The following is a 14,034-nucleotide window of genomic DNA, read 5'->3' as shown; positions in this document are numbered from 1 at the left end:
CACAGTGAGCAAAAAGCTCAAGGTGTGTGAATACCAATGCAAGTCCTGGTGCTCCGCACTGACTTCCTGTTTCAGCCTATCAGAAAATAACCAACTTTCTGATACTTTACATCAATCAAGGCCTGACCGAGGAGCCCAGTGGGAAGTCGGACAGCGGATCAGTCAAACAGAGAAAGATGAGCAAAAAGAGCACTGACGAGGATCCCAAAGCCAGAGCCCTGACGTCAACAAACAGCGACAGGTATGGATTGAAACTCTAGAGAGAGAATTGTAAATGTTTTTCTGTTGGGTTTTTTTTTTTTGGTAAAGTTCGACAGCTCTCTGCTCAGCAGGTTAGCCTCAGACTCGGTGGACGCGGAGCTAGACGTCCAGCTGCATTGCTCGTCCGCCTTGGAGGCCGATCCGGAGATGGTGGTGCTGCAGGAGGGCAGTCCGCCTCTTGCCAGCGCGTTTGCCCTCCCCACGTCCTTTGAAGACGATGTTCTGGACCTAAAGTGAAGACAATCCCGTTGTGCACTTCTCTCTTCGTCACAGTCACCTTCTTTTTTTTTTCTTTTTGCCTTTTAAATTGGTTTCTTGAAATATATCCCTGCCTTCTACTATTCTGGCTCTCTCCATCCATCAGGGTATTGGTGGAGAGACGAAAACATGTCTCTGCTCATGTTTACTGTGCGTCATCGGGTGTTTGTGTGGCCCTGCGGCTGAACCCCAACCCAAAAAAAGGCTGTGAGGTTCTGCAAGATGCCCGGGTGTGTTCCAGCATCTACAGTAGCTTTGAGAGAAAGGCAAACTGAACGTAGATCTGCAAACATCTGTGCATCTGAACGCAGTTCCCTCTAAAGCCGCTGACTCCGTGTTGTATATTATTTCAGATCTGCTTGCAAATGTTGTATGATACCGCTCTGTATGTGTACATCTGTTTATACACCGAAATGCATACAGTGCCAGGCACACCCGTCTGGTCTGTTTATACATATTTATAGATATATTATATATATATATATATAAAAAAATTATTTTGCTCCAACCTTCAGTGATATTATGTTTTTTTGTTGTTGTTTTTTTTTTTTTTTTTGCTCTGCACCGATCCTCACTCACCACTAAACAGGTTGACAGGGCAGGAGGTAAAAATCTCCCTTAAGTGCCATTTCCCAGCATCCATCACTGATCCACTCACAACAACCAGGGGATCGTGGCGCAGCCTTCACTGTAGTCCACATCACACGAGTTTGTTTGCTGCTGAAGAAACCCCGACACTAAGGCCGGCATGGCTGACGTCTGGTGCTGAAGAAGTACTCAACAGAAATGAGACATATCTGCTGCGTGCTGCATGGTTGGTTCAAATTTGATTGAAGCTTCAGAAGAAAATTACATAATTCAAGTAGGTTTAAATTATAAGGCGAGACTTTTTCTTTTCTTTTTTTTTAACCAATTTCAAGTGAAAACCATATATATGTTTATCTCTGTAACACATTGTCCTTGCTGAAGACCCACATTGAGACCCTTTTCTGGGCTTTTCAGAAAAGGCTCCAATATGCAGGATTACTACACTTGTTTTCGTTTGGATTTATAGAAACAATCCACCTGATATGAGAGATGAATTAAAATCCAACTGAGAGACATTTGCGAAATACATTCATCCTCAAATTTGACCCTTCTTTCCAACTCCCACCTCTGCTTCTTGAATTCCCACCTCCCTGAAGCGTATTCACAGGGACTTGCAAAAGTATTCCTACCCATTACACTTTTTAAAAGTTAGAATCACAAAATTCAACTTATTTTATTGGAATTTTTAAGTAGGAAACCAATGCAAAATAGCTTATCATTAGGAAATGCAAAGACAAGTTATGCGTGGTGATCAAAATGGCGAGCAAATGAAGATCGGAAATGTGTTTGTGAGTTTTCTGTTGCAACGTGTGTCTATCTGTTCGGTTCATTTATATTACGCCGGATGACAACAAATGTCTGAAAGCATCTTGACCACACAGACAAATTCAATTTCACATGTGTTCAAACTCTGTCCAAGTAATATAAATTACAGCAAACTTTAGTTTAATATCCCATTTAGTAAAACGTTTTCTAATGCAACTCAGCTGATCGCATCAAGTCGCTGACTCTGAATGTCTGAATCTCAAGATTTTTCTCTAGTGATTTAGGAAAATGGTTCAAACTCAGTCAGCAATTCTTGTCATGGATTTTCAGTACCATTAAGGTTTTAACTTTGACTAGGCCATTCCAACAAATGAACATATCTTGATCTAAACTGTTGAAGCTTGCTCTAGTTGCACATTTAAGGTTATTTTCCTGCTAGTCGGTGAAGCTCCACTCTCTCTATTTAGCTTAATTTATCTTCTTATCAACTCATCTTTCCTGTTCTTGCTAAAGAAAGGCATTTCAACAGTATGATGCTGCCACCACCATATTTTAATATGGTAATGTTGTCTTCAGGGAAATGCACAGAGATAAGTTTTCCACCTCGCAAAGCCATTCCCATGACCAGAGCACATTTTCTATAACTTTCTTTCTTTTTTCTTTTTACGATTAAATGCTGCCTTGTGATGGTCTATCAGTAAAACTCTTTCAAAATGTTTTGAAGTTTGTGCTTGTAATGTGACAACTGTAAATGGTATACGGATTTAAGCTGCATTCATTTCATATTAAATTCAACTCAACCGGCTCTTTCCTAGCTACGTCTTGGCCGCTCTTTGTATCCAAATGACCATTTACAGCGACATAAGTGCCTGAAAACATTTACGAAAAGGCCTCACAGCAGCCAAAGACAGACTTTCTTGATCAGACTCACATTTAATCATCTGGTGATGCACACTGAACTAAGACTCAGTGTCCCTGCTATCATATAGACCTCTTAGATCTTCAGCATGGGAACCTTATAGTCTAATATGAAGGAAAGGAGACAAAACTCAAGATCAGACAGATTATGTGTATTAACACACAACCCTACATCTATTGTTAAAAATACAACTAATCTGCTAATTTGCTTTGTCCTATCCATAAACCTGAGTGCTGCAATATGCAAACATCTCATTGTGACGCTTGTCAAGCACCAACAAATAGCTCAAATAAAACTTTCCCCAATTTCTTTTTTGACCTCACGTTTTGTTTTTTTTGTTTTTCTTTTTACAACATTAACAAACTACAGTTAGGAAGGTTTTATTGAAATACAAGATCTTCTTAACTTCTGCCTGTAATTCATCTGTTTTTCAGCTATCTTTTCCGTTCACTTCTGCAGTGGGGTAAAACGTTTCCCGTCAGTTTTGCCGAAGCGGAAGACGAGGTTGTATGCAAACTAATGGACATTATAAAGTCGGCTCGTGTCTCACTCCTGAAAACAAACGCAGCTTCGAAGACATGAGGAGCAGCAGAGTAGGACCAAAATGGAAAGCGTAGAAGAGATTCACACTAGGAGTTGTAAGGCAGGTAAGACAGTGTGTCTACAGATATTATTATATACTTCACAAGAAAACAGCTGAGAGATGTTGCATGAACCTGTATCCTCACTCTATTTCCCCTCAAGCTTTTCCTCTGTTTCTCTGCCTGCTACAGCATGAATTCCTCCAAAATGGTTACCAAACTTAAAAGGAGGGGGGGGGAAACTAGTACTTATTTTTTTATTTTTTTTAATGTGTGAATTAAAGGTGATTAAGGGAAACTTGTGTGGGTTCTGTTTTGTCTCACTTTGCTGAAGTTACACTTCCCCTCTGCTTTTTCACAGTTTTTTGTTTTTCTTTTTGTAATAACATCTATATTTCCTGTTTAGATTGTCGCTGAACTTCTCTGTGATATCAAAACAAAAGAAAATGTACAAAAAAAATTACACCAAGTGTCTTAAGATATTGTATCGCCATCGTTTTTAATGCCAAGTAATACTTGTAAATGTTTGTGCATCAAATGTGGCCTCAAATGAAACTTAACTATATCATTATTATTATTATGACTATTATTTAAACAGTTATTTTTAACAAGTGCTGTAGACCACTGCTGTGAAAGTAGTTGATTCTGTTCATTAATATGTAATAAATATTTATGGAATTCCAATCGCATGACTCACTGGATTTGGTTTTGAGATCAACTTTTATTGCTCCTATATCATATGACAGATGTGTGGATAGACTGTCCAACAACACATTTTGTTTTTTTCTTTTAACAGTTTGATCATTAACTTTTTCTGCTTTAGGTCAGTAAAGATTATCAAAATTATTTTTCTTCCCCAAGTGCAAAAGTATTGAAGAAAAATCCACCCTTTAATATGAATATATATATTTTGTGAGAGGGTAAAATCTCATTTTAAGTGGTTGTATTTTTATTCTTTTCTTTTTCTTTTTTTTTTTTACAAAATAAGACTGCTATATTTAATGGTAAACCTAGTCGTATCTAAAAGAGAAGTATAACTGAAATGTATTAGTTTTTATTTATTACTAGAGGTTTGACGTCGATCAAAATGTCCAAATTCTAACTTTTAATTAGTAATCGAAAGCTTCCTTATTATCTAGTAATATAAATGTGGGGGGGGGATAAAAATAATATTCTAAAATCACAAGAGAAGTGCGGCAAATCTGTAGGTTCACAACATGACCACAAGGTGGTGCTAAATATTCACGAGGGTCCACGTCATTATAGCAATCAAGCAAATAGTTCACTTTATTGCCTGTCGTGTTTCCTTGCTGAAATTGGCCCTTTTTTTTTCTCCCTGAACAACAGGATATCTAGTCAGGATATCTAGTCAATAACAACCTTTGTTGTTGGTTCAAGAGCTACCAATGATCACAGAGGCGCTGTCAGCGTCTTAACCGGTCCTACACAAAACGAATAAACACAAAAAAGGGGTAAATGAGTGTCTTGTTCATCGAATGAATTTAGCTTTTTTTTAAAAAGTAACCGAAGAGGTTGAAAGGGTTAAGACACACCCTTGCTCTTTGTAGGTGAGCTTTATGTGTCCTCCAGATTATATGTATTATGAGAGCTCTGTCTTTCAGAGCAGGAATTTTCCAGTCCTCCCACAGACTGGGTCAGTTGTGTCGTCAAAAAGAAGACAAAAAACGTAAAGGGGGGAAAAAAATCTGCGACCACAAAAGATTTTAGCTTTATGTTAACATTCAGTAATCTCAACCACTTGGCTTGGAAAATAACCAGAAGTAGGATTACTGGAATGACATGATGTACAGAAGTGGAAAACTGAGGCTTCAGGTTATACAACACTGAGACAAAGACTGTCGACAGAGGAGGGGGAAAAAAACAACTTCCGAAACTTTACACACCCCATATTTTTTCAGTGAGAATGGATGACTTACCATTTAAACATAAATACATCTAAGATCCTTCCCCACTTCTTTCCCAACCCCCCTCTTGTAATGAAAGTGAGCACAACCGGGTCCAGAGTCTTACGTAATAGAGGCAGGAATGCTGGAGGTTTGCCTCGGACTTCTGGATCACCTCACTCACAAAAAAAAAAAAAAAAAAAAAAAAATGGGGCCCCATCCCATTCCAAACCAGTCTCTGCAGTGCTAGGCTAAAACAACAGCCAGCCTGATCATTAAAATTACAACACAATGGAGGTTTTCCCTCCCAGGGCATGAACTGTTTTATTACCTAAAAAATATATCCACTGATGAGCCTGCATAGCTAAAGAAAGAGTAATAAATTAGTTACAAAACCTTAAGGATAACCTCAGGATACATTTTCACAGATATTTTTTTCTATGTTCTTGCAGGCTGTTAAGACACGTTCATGTTTCAGTCCTTTTAAGGAAAATAGCTTTGACTTAAACAAGAACAACTGCAAGTGAGTCCCGTTCGATATTTCGACACCTCATCAGTCAGGTTCCGTTTCATTACTGGCGAATGCAATATTCAAACAAGGCTTAACACGACAGTTGGCACACCTACGCAGGAAACAGACTAAGCCACCATAAGTGTACAAAACCACATCAATGGTGGTCTGTGTTTAGTGTAAACACGGGAGAGGCTACAGTTGGAAAATAAGTGGCTTTAAGTGAATAGATTTCAAGAAATTTCTGCTTAAACCAAAAAGAAATCTGTATCAAACTTCATTTGCATTTTAGATACATCAGTAGAGTCCATGGCGTCAAACATTGTACTTCAAAATCTGTTGAGACATTGTCACATTTTTTAAGACATAACAATAAAAATACTGACAGGATCTTTCTTTAAAAAAAAAAATGCTCAGGCGTAATCCAACGGCTTATATTGCACTCCCACTGTCTTTCTACAGGAACCCATAGTTAACCCCCTCTGACACAGCTCATGAATGGGCGTCCAAAGATTGATCTTTTGACTCCTCTTCACTCCCAAAGTCTCTGAAAGCTAGGCGAAGGATGCCACTGACATCAGGATCTGCACAGCCATGGAAACACAAGGCACCTGTGCGGCGGTGTAGGCCAGAGAACGGGTGGGTGCTTGCAGGGCCAACAGGTAGGCAAGGCTGTGCAGCACGCGCGCGAGAAAAAACACGAGGAAGTGAAGGCGAGCCACACTTAGCGAAGGTCCGGTCAGGGAGTAGATGGCCCCCAGGAAGAGGAAAGGGAGGATGTTCTCTAAGTCGTTCAGGTGAGCCCTGAAGGGGAGATGAAAAGATTTAGAATGTGAATGGCTGTATCTCCTGTTCCCTGGTGTTGGGAACTCGTAGAAAGCAGCCAATTGCATTAGCAAGCAACTGTGAATATTTCTACTTTGTACATCCTCAGTCTACTTGCATGTTGGAATTGAATTAGTTTGCAAGGCCTTCCATTCCTTTTCACAGGCTCTTCCAGTTAGATTACCCCTAACGAACATCTAGGGTGTCACTGAAACCAAGACAAGCAATACACAAAGGTTCCCAACAATGGATTCCTGGGAGAAACCACAAACCAATCCTAGAGCAACCGGTTTTGCACACAAAAGACTCACTGATAGCTTTGAAACATCTTTTTTTGCTTCTTCTTCTTTTGACTTGATCATAACCATGGCTGTAAAACTGTTTTTTTTGTTGTTGTTGTTGGATTTTTTTCTAACATTCTTTAGACTTTTATGTGAGGGTTTGACAAAAAAAAACACAGTAAAAGTATAGAATAATGTTTACTTTTCATGTGTCACACCTGTTAAATCAGTTAACCAAATGCCAGACCGACTTTCACCCATTAATGATCAACCCAAGCAGTCCCTCTGAAGCCCACTGCTGGGTAATCGACTAGCCTGAGAAAAGCCTAAGAACAAACTTCATTTGAATTTCAAATACAAACATACTCTCTGTGACGGTGAGTAATTCAATATTTTTTAAAAAATTTCTTTATTCAGCTATAACTTGTCCTTTGCAGTGAGTCCATTTTGACCCATTGAGCCTGTGCAAAATAAAAAATAATTTTAAAAAAACCCATCTGATACTTTGATTTGGATGATACAATCAGTAGCTTCTTCATTTAAAAAAATGAAATCACACAGTGTGAAGCACAACAACAAAAGAAGCTCAAACTTCATGAGACCAAAATCTGAATGTGTTAATTACTGAACTCCAGGAATGCAGGACTTCAGCCGGCATCCGCTGGCTGACGTCCACTGGTTTCCTTCTGGTTTTACTTTTCGATTTAGTGACTCAGCTATGATGTAGAAATATGATCACTCACTTAGTAAAAGTGGCATTTCCAAGTCAAGCTGTGATTCAGGCTTGGATTCAATTTGTAAGGAAATGGCACTTTTCAAAGTTTGAGTGTTTTGTAATTTCCCTGAATAAATCGGCGTCCGGTTCATCGTGTAGCATCAGCAGACAGACTAGTGTGTACATAGGTCTTTAAAAAAGAGGCCTTTAAAAAAGGGGTCAGGCCCTCTGAGCACTTTCCTTCCTCTCATTTTGCCTGAATCTTGTAAAAACATTTTTGTCAGGAAATCTGCCATTCCATCAGCATGAGGCTTTGCCTCTTGAACAAGATATCTTCCTGCTTGAGTTCAACATAGTTTAGTGAGTTGTTTTTGCTTATTATCAGCAGCAGCAAAAAAAAAAAAGAAGAAAAAAGCCACATCTGTTTTTCCTTTTACCCCCCTCCTTCCTAAGAGATTTCTGTTTTCCCAACATGTTATAACACACAGCTCAGGATGGGAATGCTCGCACTGCCATGTGGAGAAGCACACATCTCAATTTGGATGGGAAAATTCCACCAGAAACAAACGGGAATCACCACACAGACACATCTCCCCCCCACTCACCCACCCCCTGGGTGTCGGTGTCTAGTTCTTGCAAACTTTGGTCACGCAAATGCATCCGCACAACTTTACCATTCTAAACCTTTGGCAGTATAAATGCGTCCTTCCTGTTTGCTTTGGAGTGCAAAACTTCTCCTGAAAGTGACAGAAACTTTCTGCGCTCTCACCTTCGGCATCTTTCCACGTAGGGATCCTCTCTGTGAAACTGCAGCCCTCCGTGTCTCAGCGCGTCCTCTGGGTTGGCGAAAGCCTTTTATTCATTTATTGTTTTTCAAATCAGGAGAAAAAAATGCATCAGAGAAACAGGGAGAGAAAACCAAAGTGACTCAAAACTAAACTTTATTTTAAAATATATAAATATATATATATAAACTCTTGATTCTCTCACCTTTTTCCGCAGCCTGACTTGCCCCGTTATGATCGCGATAGTGTACATTTTGATCACCAGGAGGACGGCGTAGAAGACGAAGCAGGAGAAAACCTCGTTCCTTATCATGACTGCGGCCTGATCGCTGTCATATGATTGAAAAAGCTCGGCGCCAGTCCCGCTGCTGCCGGAAAGTGAGAGTTGCCCCAAAGGAAGAAGCTCTTAATACAGGCGGCTCTGACCCAACCCACCAACCAAAAGACGACGCGAACGGAAATGTTTCATTTATGACACGACAGGTAAGTTCAGGTTCTGTTTTGTTTTTGTTTGTTTTTGAAGACTATATATATATTTAAAACTGCACAAATCTCTCTTCTGATGAATTCATCAAGTTTCTAAGAATTGAGACAAAAATAAAACGAGTCTCATATATATTTGCCTCCTTGTGGATTTATTATGACTTTTTTTTTACTGGGGAAGAAAAAAAAGTGTTTAGGTTATCTATCACTTTGTGGATAAATAAGGTTTCCAACAATGATCACATTTATTAATTGAGAACCATATATAACGTGACTACCGGTTGTTGACTAAAACTTAAACTCACCTTGACAGGAAGGCTTAATAAAGAACATGTACAGTAAAAAAAACAACAAAACACTCAAACAGAACCTGTTTGACTGCATGAAGTAGGTTAAAAGACCTTAAAAATCAGAGAAGATGGTTTTTAAAGTGTACAAATTATTTTCCATTATGAATTATTCAGCATATCCCCCATTACTCACATCACCTGCAAACTGGCTGAGCCAGATCTACTAAATACCTGTATAGGCATCTCAGCACACTAAACAAGAAACTGTAGTAGAAAAGTGGACTCATGTACTGCTTTAGGAGACACAATTACAGGAAGAGAAAAATAAAGAGATCTGGGCACCCTGAATTGCCATGAAGGCCACACCAACATGGGGATCAAGAGGTCAAAGTAATGCCAATCTTCAATCCAAAACAACCAATTTCCTGCAAAATTGTCAAAAATAGCCACAAAATATTTTTTGATATCACATCAAAAACACAATTGAATTTGGGAGAGACAAAAAAAAAAAAACTTCATAAATAACTTTGGAATTTGTTGTTTTTGTTCATTTTCAAAAGTTTCCCTGAAATCAATATTTTGAGAATGCGTCTCCCTTAACAGCTAGCCAAAACACAAGAGACTTTATCCATTTCATCATTTTAAAATTACACACCGCGGATAATATGTGTGGGAGAATGTGCTCCGTACAAATTCTGACACACAGTCCAAGATCAGGAGTCAACACGTCTTCATTTCTGCACATGGTGAAGATCAGACTCCAAACATGATTTCACGCGCGAGACTGCTGGCAAAATACGGGCTACAAGGTTGGCTGCAAAATCCAGAGAAAAGGTTTTCCACTGAAGTCATGATTCGAGAGCAGGGGGCGTCCGGTGGACAAACCTGCTGCTTTCTGCATTCTGACATCATCCGTGTGGAGTACAGTGTTATGTAAATAGTCTTGCATGTACATGACAGTTATATTCATGCATACTGAAATTCTACTTCTGGATACTGGATTCTCTTCTCTATATCCATTTATTAGCCCTCCTGATGGTTGCTGACCAGCAATTTGCATGTTTCTTAATGCTTCAATGCTTCATCGCTCACAAAGAGCTCTGGTTCGTCAAGGTTGGATAGACTATTTGTTCCATTAACAGATTACATTTGACTCCAAACCGTTAATGTCAATTCATTTGATTAAGTTAAATATTTGAATATCGTTAATAAAGACGTCACAAATGAAGAAAAGAATCAAATAAAAACATCTTCCTTCGTTTCCACAGATCAGTAAACTCCTGGAGGAACCTCAACCATCAGCCCCCTGATGCTGCCACTCCAGCGTGAGCGAGCTCGCCGAGCTGCTGTCGTCGCAGCAGTCCTCGGCGTCCGAGAAGGACGACATGTAGTGGAGGCCGGTCACTCGGTGGTAGCCTCCGTTGAGCATCTGCGGGCAGGAGGTGAGCTCCACGGCCCGGCGCCCCGGCCCCCATGCCCTCACGGTCCACATATCAACCAACTGGGAACACACAACGCAGCCCATGGTGTGTATAAACAGACGATGCAGGCGTACAAGTAACACAGGTCACATTGCAGACTCAGCCGGGGTCAGGAAGTGACATCAATGACAGGAAGGAATATTACAGAGTTGATGGTACTTTTGACTCAGTCATAAGATACAGCTATTTAGCTTATTTTTTGTTTAAGACAATGTCATTTTAAGTCCTAAAATGTAAAAATGTAATTATATTGACACACACTCATTACATAATATTACAAAATACCCAATTGGCAATTGGTTAAAAAAAACTATGACTATAAATATCTTAAGTCTTCACTTTCATGCTTGTTTAGAGTGAAAACACACTGCAAGGGAAGCTAACTCATTTCACTTGCAATGCCTGCAAGTGTTTGTCTCACTTTCTCTCTTTTAAAGGCAGGAAATAATAACTTGCCGAGAAGGAAAATCAAGGTCCACCACAAAGTCTCAGATAGTAAGCACATCAGCGTCGACTTGACTTGTCTGCTGACAGAAATCAAAAAGCTGGCCCTTCACCATCAAATCAAAAGGTCACAGCTTAAACTTGCCTGGTGTCCTCTGTCTCTCACATCTCCCAAACATGGCCTGCAAATATTTACACAGAACACTTTTAAAAACGAGAGAGAAAATACCCTTCTGAGCAAGCTGAGGGAGGTAAAGAGGAACCAAGCACCAGCCGTCCAAGAAAATAGTTTTTCGCTTTAAAAAAAATGAAGCACTGCTGTTGTGTTGCTCCTTTTCTCTCTGTTCTCAAAACCACCCGACCGTTCAGGTTATAATGGAGGCTCCATGTATGAATTGTTTCCTGTCTGGTGTTCGTCAGTCTCCTCTGCTTGATGGAAGAAGCCTGTCAGCAAAGTTAAAACAGATGCCTGAGGAAAAGGAAACAGAAGTCAGGTCAGTAAGCGGCAGCTCTGGACATAGTAGACGGCAAAGTAAGCACAAATGACATAAGACATTTGTTTCACTCTTCTGTTTTTCAGGATGGAATGATTATGCATTACATTAACATGCAACATGTGGATTTGGTAGAAAAGGTAGGTATTTTTTATAGCCTATTTGACGTGCAGTAAATGACTGTCAGTGGTTCTAAATGTCGACCTTGTGTTTGAAGTTTAATTGAAGATTTAAGAAGTAGTCCTCCATTTTTGCTTTTTTATTTTTTATTTGTTTGCTTTCTGAAATACACAAACACTACTGGCAGTGAAAAACAATCCAGAGCATGATGCTGCCATCACCATGCTCACCAGTTTGTCTCAAGCTCAATCTTGTCCTGTCTAAAAATAAAACATTTCTGCCCGAGGCTTTATGTGGGCAGGCTCGAAGGTGTTCCTATTAGAGCAGGGTTTTTCTTTTACATCTGCATCTCTTCAGTTCATGTCTATACTGCAATATGCTGTAGTATACTAGAATACTTAGGCGATGATAGTGATGTTCAAACATCTGCCAGCTAATGGCAGACTTGAGGCTTGGCGGTTCTTTGATTTTGAATATCCAAAGAAATCTCCTTTTTTTTTTTTTTTTTTGAGAATAACAAGTTTGTAAGACTTGGAGACATTTGGTTTTTCAACAGAACAATAATCCTAGTCACACATCATGAAAACCAGTTTTGGAGATGAGAAGCTAAAATAAAGCTCCTGAAAAGGCATTTTGAAAGCCTCCATGTCTGAACTAGTACGCTGAATAGCAGGTATGTGTTAGGAAACTACCCTGTCGTATGAGCTCTGTCACTTCTGCTGCAGGAAATGTTAATTACACCAGGACCTTGTTGACGACCACTGTAAGTGTGTAAAACATAACCGGATAGTATGGGAGTTCTGTGCTAGCATGAGCCTGTATGTATAATTTTGTTTACACACACACACACACACACACTCAAATGTGTGGATTAGAGAGAATGCACAATACTGTACATGCTTGTTGCAAATAATTAAAGTTGTGGGCTGTAAACTCAGCTGCTCAAATGAATAATTACTTAACATTTACCAATATGAATCATTATGATGGGTGTATGTAAACTTCTGACCAGATCTATATATTTAAACCTCTGTTGTACTCTTTTTTTTCCTCAACATTTTTAAGAAAGCATAACTAACCTTTATAAATGTGAATAGGCATAAAATAAGGTTTCCTGAACTATCTAGTTTTTTTTAAACTTGGTAGTTAAAACACTTTTTGCTCAATCTATTTCCTAAAATGAATGCAGTATTGCAGTGGTTAGGGGTTAACCTAAGAAAAGAAAAAGCACTGAAGAAAGATGGCATAATAACTCTTGGGTTCATAATCAGAAATATTAAAAATGTGTGAGTGAACTAAGCCCAAATCCTGTTTTTTTTCAAACATCCAAAACAAACTGATCCCCATATTATTCTCACTGTAAAATTACCTTAAAGATAAAATTCATTTTCAAAACAAATACAATTCTGTGACTGTGAATTTGTTTTACTTTTCATCTTGTGGAGCAAATATTCCCACGGAGAGATCTCAGTTAATGTTCGACTCTGAGAAAAGCAAAAATTCTGTCCCAGGTAGGACCCACCGTCCCCGAGGACAAAGAGGACAAAGGTGGGCTGCATCATGCCACACCCATCCTGTCTCAGTGAACAGAGGGAAGTGCACAGTTTACAACACTGGGCGTTGAATTATTCATAAATATGTCTGCTGAGTCATACATGGATTCCCTGCATTATTGGGATCCATGTCAGTCATTCATTTTAAAATGCTGACAAAGCTATGCCTGCATCCTTGGTCAGACACATCAAGACATGTAAGAGATGTGATAACATGAAGCTGCAGCGGCGTGTGTGTGTGTATATGTGTGTGTGTATGAACACAGCACCTAAAAATCAGCTTTCAAAAACTGGATCTTACCTGAAGATGTGTCGATTGTGTCATCAGTGCACAGGATCCGCTCAGCAGCCCGGCGTGTTTGGTCTTCAGTCTGTCTCTGTCTGAGCTCGATGCAGCTCGGCATACGCATGGGGCTCGAGATGACATCACAGCCCCTCACTTAACGGCTGCTGTATTTCTAAAATTAACCCGGGCATCTTCTGTGCGCTGCCCAAGCCCGGTCAGAAATTTTGCAGCAGACAAGTTCCTGTGAAGAATTTTCTCTTTTTGTTTTTTCATAGGCTAACTTTATCGAGAACCTATGTCTTTGTTTCTACACAGATTCCTTACATCTCAAATTCTTCAAAGACACTGCATCAATGAGAGGAGTTAAAAACAGAGACTGAAAAACACGACAGCAATGGAGAGTAGAGTAGTAGAGATCATCTTTCATGATCTCTGAACAGATCATGAAAGATTGGAAATCTTGGTTTCAACAGGTATGAACATGACAAGG

General features: G+C 39.5%; 2 protein-coding genes across 9 annotated transcripts in view; one reads left to right on the top strand and one right to left on the bottom strand.

Moving 5' to 3' along the window:
• garnl3 (GTPase activating Rap/RanGAP domain like 3) overlaps positions 1-4,542 on the top strand; it is a 77,737-nt gene extending 73,195 nt beyond the window's left edge. For 6 of the 8 annotated variants that reach the window (XM_055052610.1, XM_055052615.1, XM_055052612.1 and 3 more), the window contains 2 exons: positions 121-241; positions 330-4,542. In XM_055052610.1, the coding sequence (XP_054908585.1) occupies positions 121-241; positions 330-498 (290 nt within the window). In that variant the 3' untranslated portion in view covers positions 499-4,542. The remainder of the gene's footprint in view (positions 1-120; positions 242-329) is intronic. The other 2 variants (XM_055052618.1, XM_055052613.1) reach the window with 1 other exon arrangement.
• Positions 4,543-5,089: 547 nt separating this feature from the next.
• Positions 5,090-8,886, bottom strand: ptges (prostaglandin E synthase). The gene is made up of 3 exons (XM_055052627.1): positions 8,599-8,886; positions 8,378-8,460; positions 5,090-6,591 (listed from the first exon to the last, which is right to left on the bottom strand). The coding sequence occupies exons 1-3, from the start codon at positions 8,704-8,706 to the stop codon at positions 6,342-6,344; spliced, it is 441 nt and encodes a 146-aa protein (XP_054908602.1). The 5' UTR covers positions 8,707-8,886; the 3' UTR covers positions 5,090-6,341.
• Between the last annotated feature and the right edge of the window lie 5,148 nt (positions 8,887-14,034).

Source organism: Poeciliopsis prolifica, unplaced genomic scaffold (genome assembly GCF_027474105.1).
Source record: "Poeciliopsis prolifica strain line A6 unplaced genomic scaffold, Auburn_PproV2 SCAFFOLD035, whole genome shotgun sequence".
Classification (NCBI taxonomy): domain Eukaryota; kingdom Metazoa; phylum Chordata; class Actinopteri; order Cyprinodontiformes; family Poeciliidae; genus Poeciliopsis; species Poeciliopsis prolifica.
The sequence above is the reverse complement of the archived record's forward strand: the minus strand, read 5'-3'. Positions and strand labels throughout refer to the sequence as shown.